At 36.7% G+C, this 12,821-nt stretch overlaps 2 protein-coding genes across 3 annotated transcripts; one reads left to right on the top strand and one right to left on the bottom strand.

Annotated features, from left to right (window-relative positions):
• Positions 1 to 1,754: 1,754 nt before the first annotated feature.
• On the top strand, positions 1,755 to 3,731 carry LOC113783496 (phospholipase A1-Igamma1, chloroplastic). The gene has a single exon (XM_027329643.1). The coding sequence runs from the start codon at positions 1,798 to 1,800 to the stop codon at positions 3,346 to 3,348; it is 1,551 nt and encodes a 516-aa protein (XP_027185444.1). The 5' UTR covers positions 1,755 to 1,797; the 3' UTR covers positions 3,349 to 3,731.
• A 74-nt stretch (positions 3,732 to 3,805) lies between these two features.
• On the bottom strand, positions 3,806 to 12,416 carry LOC113783497 (mediator of RNA polymerase II transcription subunit 19a-like). 2 transcript variants are annotated; one of them, XM_027329644.1, is made up of 4 exons: positions 12,330 to 12,416; positions 11,480 to 11,555; positions 4,578 to 4,867; positions 3,806 to 4,133 (listed from the first exon to the last, which is right to left on the bottom strand). In XM_027329644.1, the coding sequence occupies exons 2-4, from the start codon at positions 11,508 to 11,510 to the stop codon at positions 3,999 to 4,001; spliced, it is 456 nt and encodes a 151-aa protein (XP_027185445.1). In that variant the 5' UTR covers positions 11,511 to 11,555; positions 12,330 to 12,416; the 3' UTR covers positions 3,806 to 3,998. The 2 variants fall into 2 exon arrangements, with proteins under 2 accessions (XP_027185445.1, XP_027185446.1); XM_027329645.1 differs by having other exon boundaries at positions 12,269 to 12,350.
• Between the last annotated feature and the right edge of the window lie 405 nt (positions 12,417 to 12,821).

Genomic DNA, 12,821 nt, shown 5'->3' with positions numbered 1-12,821 from the left:
TTGTATTTGAGACTAGCAGGTACACAGATTTTACTAGATCAAGGAATTGCTTTGGCACAATTCTTGAATTTTTTTTGCTGCAGGTGAAATTTGAACCCCCACCTACAACCCAAGGAGGGACTTAAGACCCTCAGCTCAGTGGTTAACCTCATGCATATTCAATACTCCACACTTCATCATTCAACAAACACACTTCAAGCAAACCACTCACAGTCACAGCTAGAACCAAAACAAAATAGGGCACAGCAACAAGTTTCACACCTAAAGAAGGTATAAGTTAACTATGAGAAGGCAACTTGCATAATTTGGCAAGTAATTTAAAAATTTATAGTTTTTAAATTAAGAATAGAAGGGTAAATATTCTCCCATAAACGACCAAAAATTTTAGTACACTATTGGGGGCCAGGCATAAACGAATCAAGTCCTTAATGAAATAGCAATAGTTAAGATTCAATTCAATTTGAGTTTAACGAGTTCGAATCAAGTTTCAATAATATTTAAGATTTGATAAAGTTAGCGAATTAAGTTAGAGTTCATATAGATTCAACTCATTAAGGCTAGAATAAAGTTTGATATATACAAAAATTATATATGTATTATTTATAAAGTAGTACTAAAACTAAAAAGAAAAAAATTGGAGCTTTCTAAATGAATTCGAGCCCATAACATAGGAGCAAATCGAACTCAACCTCAAATCTTAGGTTTGTCTACCATTCGAGTTCAGGAACAAAATTTAAAACCGAACCCATCGGCCTAAAATTTGATCTAATTTGATTCATTTCCAATAGGTTGAGGTAGTATTTCGGCATAGTGAACTCGAAATGACGTGTCATTTGGAGATTATTTGAAAAAATTTATTTAAAATAATACTGTTGCAATTTTTGTGACTGACATATTTGAAAAAGATAATTAAAAATCATATTTCTAAAGCAAGTGGAATAATATTTGAATTTTAAGTACGGTCGGTTACGTACTTGGGACTATTTCAAACCCAAAAGGAGTAATTTCGTCAGCAGGAGATCTGCTCTTGACCGTTGTCATTCAAACAGTAGACTACTCGTCCGCACGCGGCAGTCAAAGCCCATTATCTAACTTTGGAAGTGTTGAAAAGATTTAGAGCGACCAAGTGACTCTTTATTATTTAGTAATAGTCATAATGGTACATTTTCGTGCGAAACGTGAAAAGAGTAGTTTTAAAATCTCTTTCTCATTCATAAGTTCCCTTCTGTTGATAATTCGGCTGAAAAGAGCAAGGAACATGTTTTAAGATATCACTTTGCAATCGTGGTTGTATCTTCAAAAAAAGAAAAAAAAAACTAACAAAGAATAAACGTAAATGTTTACAATATACTGTGTGAATATACTGTGTGAATGTTTACAATATACAACAATAACATATATTCTAATATACGACAATAGCATTACACGTGAAATTACATATGACGAGAAAGTATAAAGTGATAATAAGATTAGATTGAAATAGAATATTAGATAGAAGTTATAGACATAAAACTTTTTAAACTAATTTAAACAATGTGAAACAAAATATTTTAGTATTTTACTTTTCAAAGTTTGAACGACTCTTTATCTCCTTTGAGAAAAGTTCAACCATAAAAATTGGGAAGTCTTGACCAAACTTCTGCCCTTTCTCATTGACACACCGAGTAAGATTAGCTTGCCTGCCTGCCACAGGCCTTACTATAAATATCTTTGCTAATAAATATAAAGTTCAAAATCTCTTTCTAACTCCGAACTTAAACCTGCTTGGCAATCAAGAACCAAATCATCAGAGCAACCATGAAAGCAATACACAGCCTTCATCAGAATCTCCCAGCTACAAATCTTCCCAACCCCTACAGGCTTCCATTGAGAATTGAATCCTATCAAGATTTCAAGATTGAAGCCCGGCCACGCCAAAAGCCTCCTAACAGGGCAGTTCGGCTAGCTGAATCATGGTCAAGTTCGTTACAGCTCCAGATTGAAACAGCAATTCATAAGAGCCTTAGCCATTCCAACAAACACAACAATCTTGTGAACTTTGAAGACATGCAAAACACACCAACCATGTCACCTAAGGAAGACATATCAGAAAAATGGCAGGAAATCCATGGTTCTAGTGAATGGGATACTCTCATTGATCCATTGCATCCATGGCTTCGTAGGGAGATAATCAAATACGGAGAATTCGCGCAAGCAACGTATGATGCTTTCGATTTTGATCCCTTCTCGGAGTATTGCGGGAGCTGTAGATATAATCGTCATAAAATTTTTGACAAGTTAGGCCTTAGCAAGAGCGGCTATAAGGTTAGTGCATACATTTATGCCATGTCACAGATAGACTTGCCTCGATGGCTCGAGAGGTCACAGTTGGTCGATACATGGAGCAAAGATTCAAACTGGATGGGGTTTGTAGCTGTAAGTGATGATGAAGAGTCTAAAAGAATTGGAAGAAGAGACATTGTGGTGGCTTGGCGTGGAACTGTAGCAGCAACAGAGTGGTACGAGGATTTTCAGCGAAAACTGCAGCCTATAGGGGAGGGAGATGCCAAAGTCGAACATGGATTTCTTAGCATTTACACATCTAAGTCTGATTTCACTAGGTACAACAAGTCTAGTGCATCGGAGCAAGTCATGAAAGAAGTGAGAAATCTCGTGCATTTCTATAAAAGCAAGGGCGAAGAAGTTAGTCTTACCATAACTGGACACAGTCTAGGTGGTGCATTGGCTCTCCTCAATGCCTACGAGGCTGCAGCTTCCTTTCCAGGCCTCCCAGTTAGTGTCATATCCTTTGGTGCGCCTCGAGTTGGTAATATTGCTTTCAGAGATGAACTTTACCAAATGGGCGTTAAGACTTTACGAGTCACAATAAGGCAAGATTTCGTGCCTCGAATGCCTGGAATAGTTTTTAATGAAAGCTTGCAAAGGTTTGATGATTTGACTGGGACCTTAGAGTGGATTTATACACATGTTGGAGTAGAATTGAAGCTTGATATCAGGTCTTCACCTTACCTAAAAAGGGGGTTCAACCTGATGGGGTTTCATATGCTTGAGACATATCTTCATCTTGTGGATGGATTCCTTAGCACAACCTCAACATATCGATCTGATGCCAGAAGGGATGCAGCATTGGTTAACAAAGCTTGTGATATGCTAATTGATGAACTCAGAATTCCTCCCAGTTGGTATCAATTGGCCAACAAAGGTTTGGAATGCAATGCTCATGGGAGGTGGGTAAAGCCCAAAAGGGATCCTGAAGATATACCATCACCTACTGTGGAATTGCATAGCCAGAACCATGTATTTGACATGCAAACGCATTATGCACTTGAACCATTGTTTGCTTCCTGAGGTTTGAATTACATATATTGAATAGAGAGATGTGACCATAGATTAAGATAAAGTAGCTCTAAGGTGAACAGAGCAGAGGAAAAGAAGTATTTAGAAAAAGAGAGTTGAATAGTCATTAATTATGCTGCTGTAACTTTATACTATTGTATAATAACTCCAGAACAGCGCAACGATGTTCAGCAGAAAATTCTTTGGCATAGATATCTGGAATGAGAATATCTCAAAAAATTTCTTTGGTATAGATATCTGGATGGGAATGTCTCGTAAAGAACTGCAGGAATAGAAGCTCAAAGTCAGCCAAATTCAAGGGTATGGCTTTCAGAGCAGTTGTAACAAAGAATTTATGTACATTTCCTAATTGGTTATAGAAGTAGTTCATCAGATGTCCTCATCAGCTCTTAATCAACTAGATCACATTTGATTTGGGGTGACAAAAATCGCATATGAGACAATTTGCTACCTAAGATTAAAAGGAATTTGCACTTCAATATGTAATCATATGCTTCACAAAATATAACTTCAACCAACAGATAATAAAAAGAGCCCAAATTTTCCAATGATGGATGATGATGAGTAGGAACGTAAAAGCAAAGTTTTATCCAATCCGTTTTCTTGCTCTTTCAGAAAAACACAAACCCAATTCTATTTCGTCATTCCTCTTTCTGAATGCTGGTTCTATTGTGACAGCCTTTTGGCTTCTTAATGTCCTTTTTCTTCTGTGCACGCATATCTTTGCGTCTTTCATGTTTTCTCACACCCTTGGATTTGAACTTGGATGCTGCCACCTGCTTATAGAAGAAACAGATATATCATGAGACTGGAAATTTTGGGATAACCATTGGTGCAAGGAGCCTTACACAAGCAAATTGGCACGAGTTTGGGGTTGAGTGATGTAGCTTGTGTCTACGTTTGATTCCAAGTGAAAAATAGCTTTAACAAGTACAGGTGATAGATAGTCAACTTGTCATAGTATTCAACAGAGATGGGTTCTGGTCTATTATACGTAGCAAAAGATCTTGTTGGTTTGAAAAAGAATTTATTTTTGCTCAGTTTGCCTGCGACATTTGAAAAGTGATTTCCAAAGTGCAATTTCACACGTACCTGAGCGGTTACCATCCTTTAGATGACATTCAGTAGTGCAGGCAACTAGGCATATAAAAGCAACATAAACATCATACCATGAAAGTAAGGATATGAATATCAAGAAGATGCAGTGAAAGATATATTACATAGGCAAGGTCGAAATCTGTTGTCTCCTTAATCTGAAACGCCTCACTAAGAATATCCAAGTCAAAACGATGCATGTGCTCATTTCTATCTCCCGTACAGGATGTACCCTGCAAGAGCTGACCAAGTTCCATTCCTTCTCCTTTTCTAATCTGTAGGTCTCCGACCAGATTACTAAGGTATGGAGACTCAGAAAGTGATAAAGGTGGCGGCCTCTTACAGAAATAATCATGATGGGGCCAAAGTTTATAACGACTTATAAGATCAACTGCCCCACAAAGTTCACTAGGTCCTGAAGGTGTGCAACAAGACATCAAGGACGAAAGTAAGGAAGGGAAGGAGGAAGGAGGGGAAATTGAATTTAGAGAGGCAGAAAAAGGAAGAAATAAAGCACAAGATCAACATTATAACCACTTTTCTAAAGTTTGAACTCCTGAGTTTCACTTGTACTACAAAAGCCAAGATATAGCTGTATGACATCAGAACCATAAAAAAAATGTAAATCTAATTTATTATTGAGCATAGCAGATTTTTTCTGAACAGAAGTAACATTGCGGCATACTTTAAGTTTGACACGGGAAAAATAGTTTTAGTCATCTTACCAACTTAAGAGAAGAATAACAGCCCTTTTCCTATTTGGAATTCCACCATACGCTATATAACAGTTGTTACAAGCTAATATAGCTTGTGCACATTTTATAAAGAGTATTAAAGAGGGCGTTGCCCCTTCGATGTACCAAAATGTAAAAATATAAAGAAACAAATCTTAGGCAAATTTAAACAAGATGAAAGACAAAAAGCAACCTGTCATAATACTAACTGTACAGAGTAAGGATCTTCAAACATATTATTTTCAGATAGAGGAGAGGATCCCTATACTAAAATTTACATTAGGATTGGCTTCCATTAGTTAGCAGCTTTGCTAATATAAAAGTACAAAAGTTTAGGAAGTCAGCTCTTTTCCAAGTGTTCTTGGATCAAGTTGCAGATATAGCTGCTCTGCACCCACTCCTGGAACCAAGAAAATGCACCATTGTAACAAGTGTGCACATAGCTTGATCACTTCCTTTGTTTACATTACCTTAAACTGGCATACTAAGATGATTTATGACATTAAATCTGATTATTGCAGGGAATAACCAGATTTACAGGCACACAAACTGCTAAAGGTCAGCCAGAAGAGCTGAAACTTAGAAATACATGGTAATTGCCCAGGAACTTCAGAGAAAAATAGAAACTGAAGATATGTAAAAAGAAATATTAAGCTAGAAAATTAGGAAAACTTAGTTTCTCGTTGAGCTGTATCAGAAGCCTTTATGGGAACAAGGAAACAATGAAATCTCTCAGATGAACAAAAACTGCAGGAAACTCACTGACCTTCAACTACGATGAAAACTTGTGACCTCGTTGATCTTGCTTTATATGCATATAGAGCTTATAAGACCTGAGATCTTACCTGGCCTACATTCACCTAAAGTAGCTTAAACCAAAGCAAATTCAGACAAGGATGAAAGCTCATGACCTAGTGATCTTACTTTATATGCATGTAGTATAAGGCCTGAGATCTTAGTTGAGCTACTTATCCAGTGGAGGCTATTTGTTCGCTTTCTTTTGTTTTATTTTGATAGTGAAAGGGATGGAGGCAAAATGTGCCCATAGTGAGAGATGAAGGGCAGCTAAGCACATATTGGAATGTTGGGGCTGGAGGCTACGGGAGACAGAACTGGTGGAGATTCTGAGGTGGTGCAAGCAAAAGCTATAAAGGGGTGGAGATTCCACGTGGAGCAAAATATGAGGAAGCCATGAGTTGACACCTTGCTGCTGGAAATTGAGTCATTATCAAAAGTGAAGCCAGTGTTTCTTCAACCTTAGAGGGAAGGGTGGCTTCCATGGAGGATCAGGATGAGGTGACATTGGTAAGATAGGGGACTTGGAAGCGGCATTTGCTTTCTTTTTTTTCTCCCCCCATCATATAATTTAAGTTTTTTTGGTCAAGATTATAATAATCACTTCACACAAGTTTTATAACTCAACTTTCAAATCGGCCTCTGTAGAGGAAGCCAAATGTATCTATTACTATTGGTACAATTCTTGGGGGAAAAAAGTACACGGACTTGAATTTCATTGGCGGGGACTATTCAATTGAAAAGCAATTTTTTAGTATAACTGCCAGGATGATTACTATCCAATATTATCACAAGGCTTTGCAACAAGTTATTAGTTTCAACAAATCATTCAGCAAATCCAGGAGAAACAGTAAAAACAATGAATAAGAGGTTTTATGTAATGCCATCTAGCATAACAATAATAACAGAGACAAAGAGAGCAAAATTTATATTGACCATGGACATCACATCCCATGTGATGTGTCAATATCTGCGTATACGAGACACCAAGTTTCTGACTTCCAGTGCTCAACTTTTATGCCCCCTACTCATCTGGTAACAAATGCACAACACACTGTTTTAACCCATATTCATACTCCATGAATAAACAATGGAGAGAACATGGACAAATTGACCGCCCAAACTAATGCATTGAACCACTGCACTCACTTTAATCCAAAGTTTAGTTCACAACTTTTGCAAATAACCTCCAAAGCAGGAATACCCATCACCTATTCACCATCTATCCATCATTCAGCTTAAAAACGTTATCAATGGCATATATGGGAAGCAACTTCTTGACACTTCCAAATGCAGAAGTAGGCTCCCAGCACTGTAGCATTGGTCAAGAATTGGGAAGTGACACACAATAACACAATCTTATCTCGTACTAAGGCTAATTACTCTGATTAATAAAGGCATAGGAAGGCTTTTTTAATTGTGGTCACTAAGGTTAATCTTTTTTGGGTCCATAGAAGGATTCACCCAGTTAAAATGGTTGAATGATCTCAGAGTGACCCCAAAAAAAAAAAAAATGAAGATGGAACCTATTGTACTTTATTTGTTTAAGTAGCTTCTTCATCTAAATTCAGAAAGCTTGAGCTGGAGTTCAACAGCATACGTTTTGAAGCCAAGCTCGAAGAACGTGGTACTTGGGTTCACCTTATCTTGACTGCACACTGAAATTGAAAGAACTAAAATCATGCAAGTTTTGTAAAATGTTTATAAACCTGTGTGCCAGAACCAGGCAACGAAGGCATACATCTGTGCAACAAGATGATTACGTCCCAGAGGGCAATGCATGGACACATTCACACTTCAACCAACAAAACACAAAATTGACAAAGTAACAAGGTTACACTCAAAACATCTAGAAGTGTTTTTTGCCTATATGGTACACCTAACTTAGAAATCTACCAATTCGTTCTATACCACAAAGAAAACATGAGATAAAGATATATTAACTATCTGAGCCATTCATGTAATCTGCACTATAAACCTTGGTAATCCAGATTATGGAGTAGGAAATATATCCCTCCATGACGCAATCCACAAAAAGTGAAGAATTTCCATCCTTACATCTCTTTGTAATGTACAGCAAAAGCAAAACTCATTTCCTCTCTCTGCTTCTTATCTTCACCTATAATGCATAACTGAATGGCAAAATAATTAAGGAACCTATGCAAAGCTTACCACACTTCTCCAGATTGTGAAGCAGCATATGAAAGGCTTTACAACAAATGCTAAAGTGCAAAGAACAAGAGGGCTAATCTAGACATAGATGGCAGATGACAAACTAGCAGGACACAGAAGTGCAATAACGGCATTAAGTAGTTTCCCCAAGCTAATGTCATGCTTTATAAACCAGCAATGGAGCCAGCTAATCAATCCATTTAGCGCATCAAGCGAGAGCCCCCTTGTCAATAAATTTCACACACATTAAATTCTCTCTAAAGAGCAATACACTGCTTCACAATGATAGAAAAACTTGGTAGACATTTTACAGCAGCGAAGAGCTTTCAGGAAGCAATTGAACACTTGAAAATGTTGAAATAATAAAATATAGGAACAATTTAAATACTTAAGCCAGAATATTATCCGAACATCTTGAACATAAGAAAACAGTGAGTTTCCGAATACTATATGTTAATTCCGCCTAGATCTTTTTTCTTTTTAAGTCTTATAAATCTTCCAAACAGGAAAGTGAAACATTGAAATGCAACGTGAGAAACAAAGATTAATAACCATTTCTACCTCATCCTTCAAGAGAGAATGTTAACAGTTGAACACATAGATGAACGTCAAACCTCTACCGTGTTCCACAATTGAAAGCAAGGTCTCAAAACAACAGGGAGCAAGATTTATAGTTATACATATGAAATAAGGAGTTATACTCCACTATGAACAACCAAATGAATAAGCATTCACAGATAGGATCATGACTATATGTACGTCCATGTTTGAGCCATTACTGCTGAATACTTCATCGGAATAATCGCTTCAACATCAGAAACATCAACATGAACTCTGGCCTTGCTTTATCACTGGTTTAAACCTCACGAGACAAACTTCCCATCGTGAAGCTCTAATATACAGTGACATATTACATGTATGAATGAATAAAAGATGACAACAATGTGCACAATAGATAAGCAGACTAATGATCAACCACTAAGCCTCCATTACTTCTGTTGCTTACAGCTTTTTATTTCAAGACATGATAGCCTAAAACTAAGAAAGAAGTAAAACCTTTATTCTGTTCATATGGTCCAAAAGTAATCCAAACACTACACACACTGTCTTAAAACATTTCCAAATCCCTAATCCATTTCTGGACTTGTTCAAACATATAAGTCCACAGGGCAAGCTTTCCAAGAAACTCTTGAAGATGATTTTCCCACAAAAACAAGAAAGGTGAGGGTTTATTTGGACTCCATCTCCATCTACAATAAGAAAGATTTTCCTTTTTATGAGATATTAATGGGATCTGCAGCACTTCAAATTGAAATTTTTTATTGACTAGGGCAAATGGTTAGCAACCACTATCTATATCACCTAGGACTTGTCACTAGTGTTTAAGCATCCAATTTGACATGCCACAGCCAAACAATTTCTATTTCTTGTACTGGATACTTTTCAAGCATGGACAAATCACCCATACACAGCTGGTAACTTACTAATACCCATAAATGCCACAGAAGAAGCAGCTTTAACTTTAGCAACTATTAATGGCCTGCCATACTGATCGCAAAGGAGAAGGAAAACTTGACAACTAGACGGAATGACCTGCATAGACTACAGGAGTTTCTCTTAACTATGGTAGTGGAAAAGGAGGCACCTTAATTAGGACAGGTGGGAAAAAATTAAGGGAGCAGGTGCTGCAGACAAACAATTTTGCTCAGGTGTATAGCGATCAAAGACGAGTCCATTCTATACTTGTCTTCTCCAGTCATATATTCATGCTTTTTTCAATAAGATGTAGTCAAGAAAACAAATCAAAGACAAAGTTAGAGGTGGAGCAAGTATTAAAAGGCAGGACAACATAATCAAGAATTTGACTTGGAATTTTAGTCTCGCTGAACTTCTAGATGTCCTTGACTGCCGACTTCTAGAGTTACAAGTTGCTATTTTTCATGGTAATTGTTTGTAAATCTCCTAAAACATCACCTCCACATCTCACTACTTTGATATCAGAGAAGCTCCTGATCATCTTATGCCACCTCAAGTTCTCTTCCTCCAAACTTGGCGAGGCCTATTGATCTGTTCTTTGCAAATTAAAGCCACTTTTCATCTCAGACAGTCCCATGAGATTAATCCTTAAGTGAAGAGCACCAATCAGCAAATCTGTTGGACCAGGTTTTTCATCCAAATGCATAAAAGAAAGTGTTTTCTAAAGTCTGCGTGGTAACTCAAGCTACATCATGCCCACAGGCATCTCCTTAGAAGAACAGTCTATTGCAGTTAGCATAAAACATACTTGAAACAGCTGAAAAACCTAGAGGCTTAACATTTGAGACTAGCTTCAACCATACAATACCAACTTATCACATTTCTTGGAAATACAAGTTCCCCTTCTACCATAGATCATTGTTGTCTTCCCAATTTTTTTATTTATATCAAGCGCCTATGGTCTCCTTTGCTTTTCAGCAGGAAGGTTCTCTATGATTTAGTGAAGAAGCTTGCAATGATTTGTCATCAGAGACACGAGCTAAGCATAGAGGTCAATACTTTAGACACATCCTTCTGCGTAGTTCATTAGCTCCCCTCAGTTTTAGCTATATTAATGTTTGACTTAGAAGTAAGAATAGAACTTTTGAAATCATAGTAGTTTTTTTTCCTAATCTCAAATATAGACAAAGGAGAGGAATAGGGAGACTGAGACAAAGTAATCTGTGCAAACAAGGTTACCCTTTCTTTAGATAATGGCACAGAGAGAGGATTCTGAGAGCCATAAAGCATTAATAACATTATCTAACACCAATCTCAGCCCCACAATAGAGAACTCTACCAGAATAGGACTACCTCTGGGCTAAACTGTAAAGCATAAATTGAGCCATCCAAATTCAACCATGCATTCTCAACAACCACTACAGTGCACCAAAGTTGGATTCTCTTAGTAGATCATATTGCATTTGTTACCAACATTATAAAATCCCCTCAACTTATAATCAGTCAGAGTAACTTCATTGTGCAGCAATGCATAAGAAAGGGTACATAAACCAGAAAAATTTGTGAACCATTCCACCCAATATAAGCGATTTATCCAATTACAATGACTCCATATCAAGCCAGTGAAACTTTTTTGTTTTATTTTTCTTTTCCTTTTCTGTTGAAATCATACTCCAGTTACTATAAGCTCCTTCGGATAGTGTTAATTATGCTCTATCCATTAATACAGATAAGTCAATAATCAAAGAAGCAGCATCCCTGTGAATGCCCTACTTCATTTCTTTAATTTGATTTCAGAGGAAGAGAAAATAATTTGAATAAAGAACACAAAAGTGTCCGGCAAACCTTACCTCTTCCAAACATTGGTTTTGCAAGATCCATCACTTCTATGATAAGTGTGAGGGTTGATCCTCAACAACCCTTAGACTGCAGAAAAAAGCAACCAAAGAAAATATGAGAAAATGCAAATCGTTATCCTATATCAAATTGAATTGAGTTGGTGAACTTTTCGACTAACTACAGAAATATATTACGTACCGCGAGTAACAACTTCAAAAACCAAGAATATATGGCAAACAAAAAAAAGCATTACAATTTGGTGAAGCTACAATAAGACTCTTCAAGGTGGTCTGATGTCCTTGATTCCTTGTTCAGTTTGTTTACGTGGTGAAAAGGACCCACTTTAACCGCACTACTATTTTCTTTTTATGTGATTTTCCCACAAGATTACACCATCGTCAGTCTTTGCTGTAATTATACTAAACAGAGCAAAGATATTCCAATAAACATCAGCAATTGGGAAATTTTGCGCAAGAATTATAACAAATGGACACCACCGGAAATCTACAAAACTTAAACGAACACAAACTTATAAGAAAATTGTTAGGAATGCGGAAATTCTTCTGGGTGAATATAGCCTTAAACAAATACTCGAAAGGCAAATGAGAATCGGCATACGAATCAAATGCACATGCTAAAATGTATTTCAGAGAAGATTTGGCCACTTGAATCAATCCCGACAAAGATTTAACCCAAAAAAACAAAAACCTAGTAAAACAGCACATAATGCAATTCGCAATGTAGTAAAGAAATAAATTGAAAAAAAGATTTCATTTTTAAATCTTCAATCTATCACATACATGGATTGAATAACGTGTTAGAGTAGAAACAGAGAGAGAGAGAGAGAGAGGGATGTGTCACCAGAGGAGAACAAAGGCCGGCCAAAGATGACCAGAGCGATTTTGTACTGGGGCTTTTTTGGGCTTCTTGAAGAGCCATCTTCTGCAGGATGGGCAAATAACGATGGTGCTGCCCGAACTTTAGCCCTTTGCCGAATTTGGCCCCCAACTTAGTTTTTGATAACCTTAGGCCCTCCAAGAAGTTGGCTAAAAAATTTTAATTCTTTTGGTACATAATGAACAGACATATAGAAACAAAAAAAAGAGCTAGAAATTTATTGAAGTTTGTTATGGAGAAATATTCTATCTATGAAGTGAGCCACTAATTATTATCACACAAATAACAAAAGATTTTTTAATCCTCGTTATATGTAAATAATGACAACTAATGAGGTGAAAAGGTAAGCATCTTATTTTGTGAATTTTTTTGCAAATATGATTATGCATAAACATTTAGACTTAATATGTATTATGGTACCTTTCTAATAGATTCTCTTGATTCTATTTGGTATTT

The sequence above is a fragment of the Coffea eugenioides genome, chromosome 9 (assembly GCF_003713205.1).
Source record: "Coffea eugenioides isolate CCC68of chromosome 9, Ceug_1.0, whole genome shotgun sequence".
NCBI classification, from domain to species: domain Eukaryota; kingdom Viridiplantae; phylum Streptophyta; class Magnoliopsida; order Gentianales; family Rubiaceae; genus Coffea; species Coffea eugenioides.
Note: the sequence above shows the minus strand (reverse complement) of the source record. Positions and strands in the feature narration are given on the sequence as shown.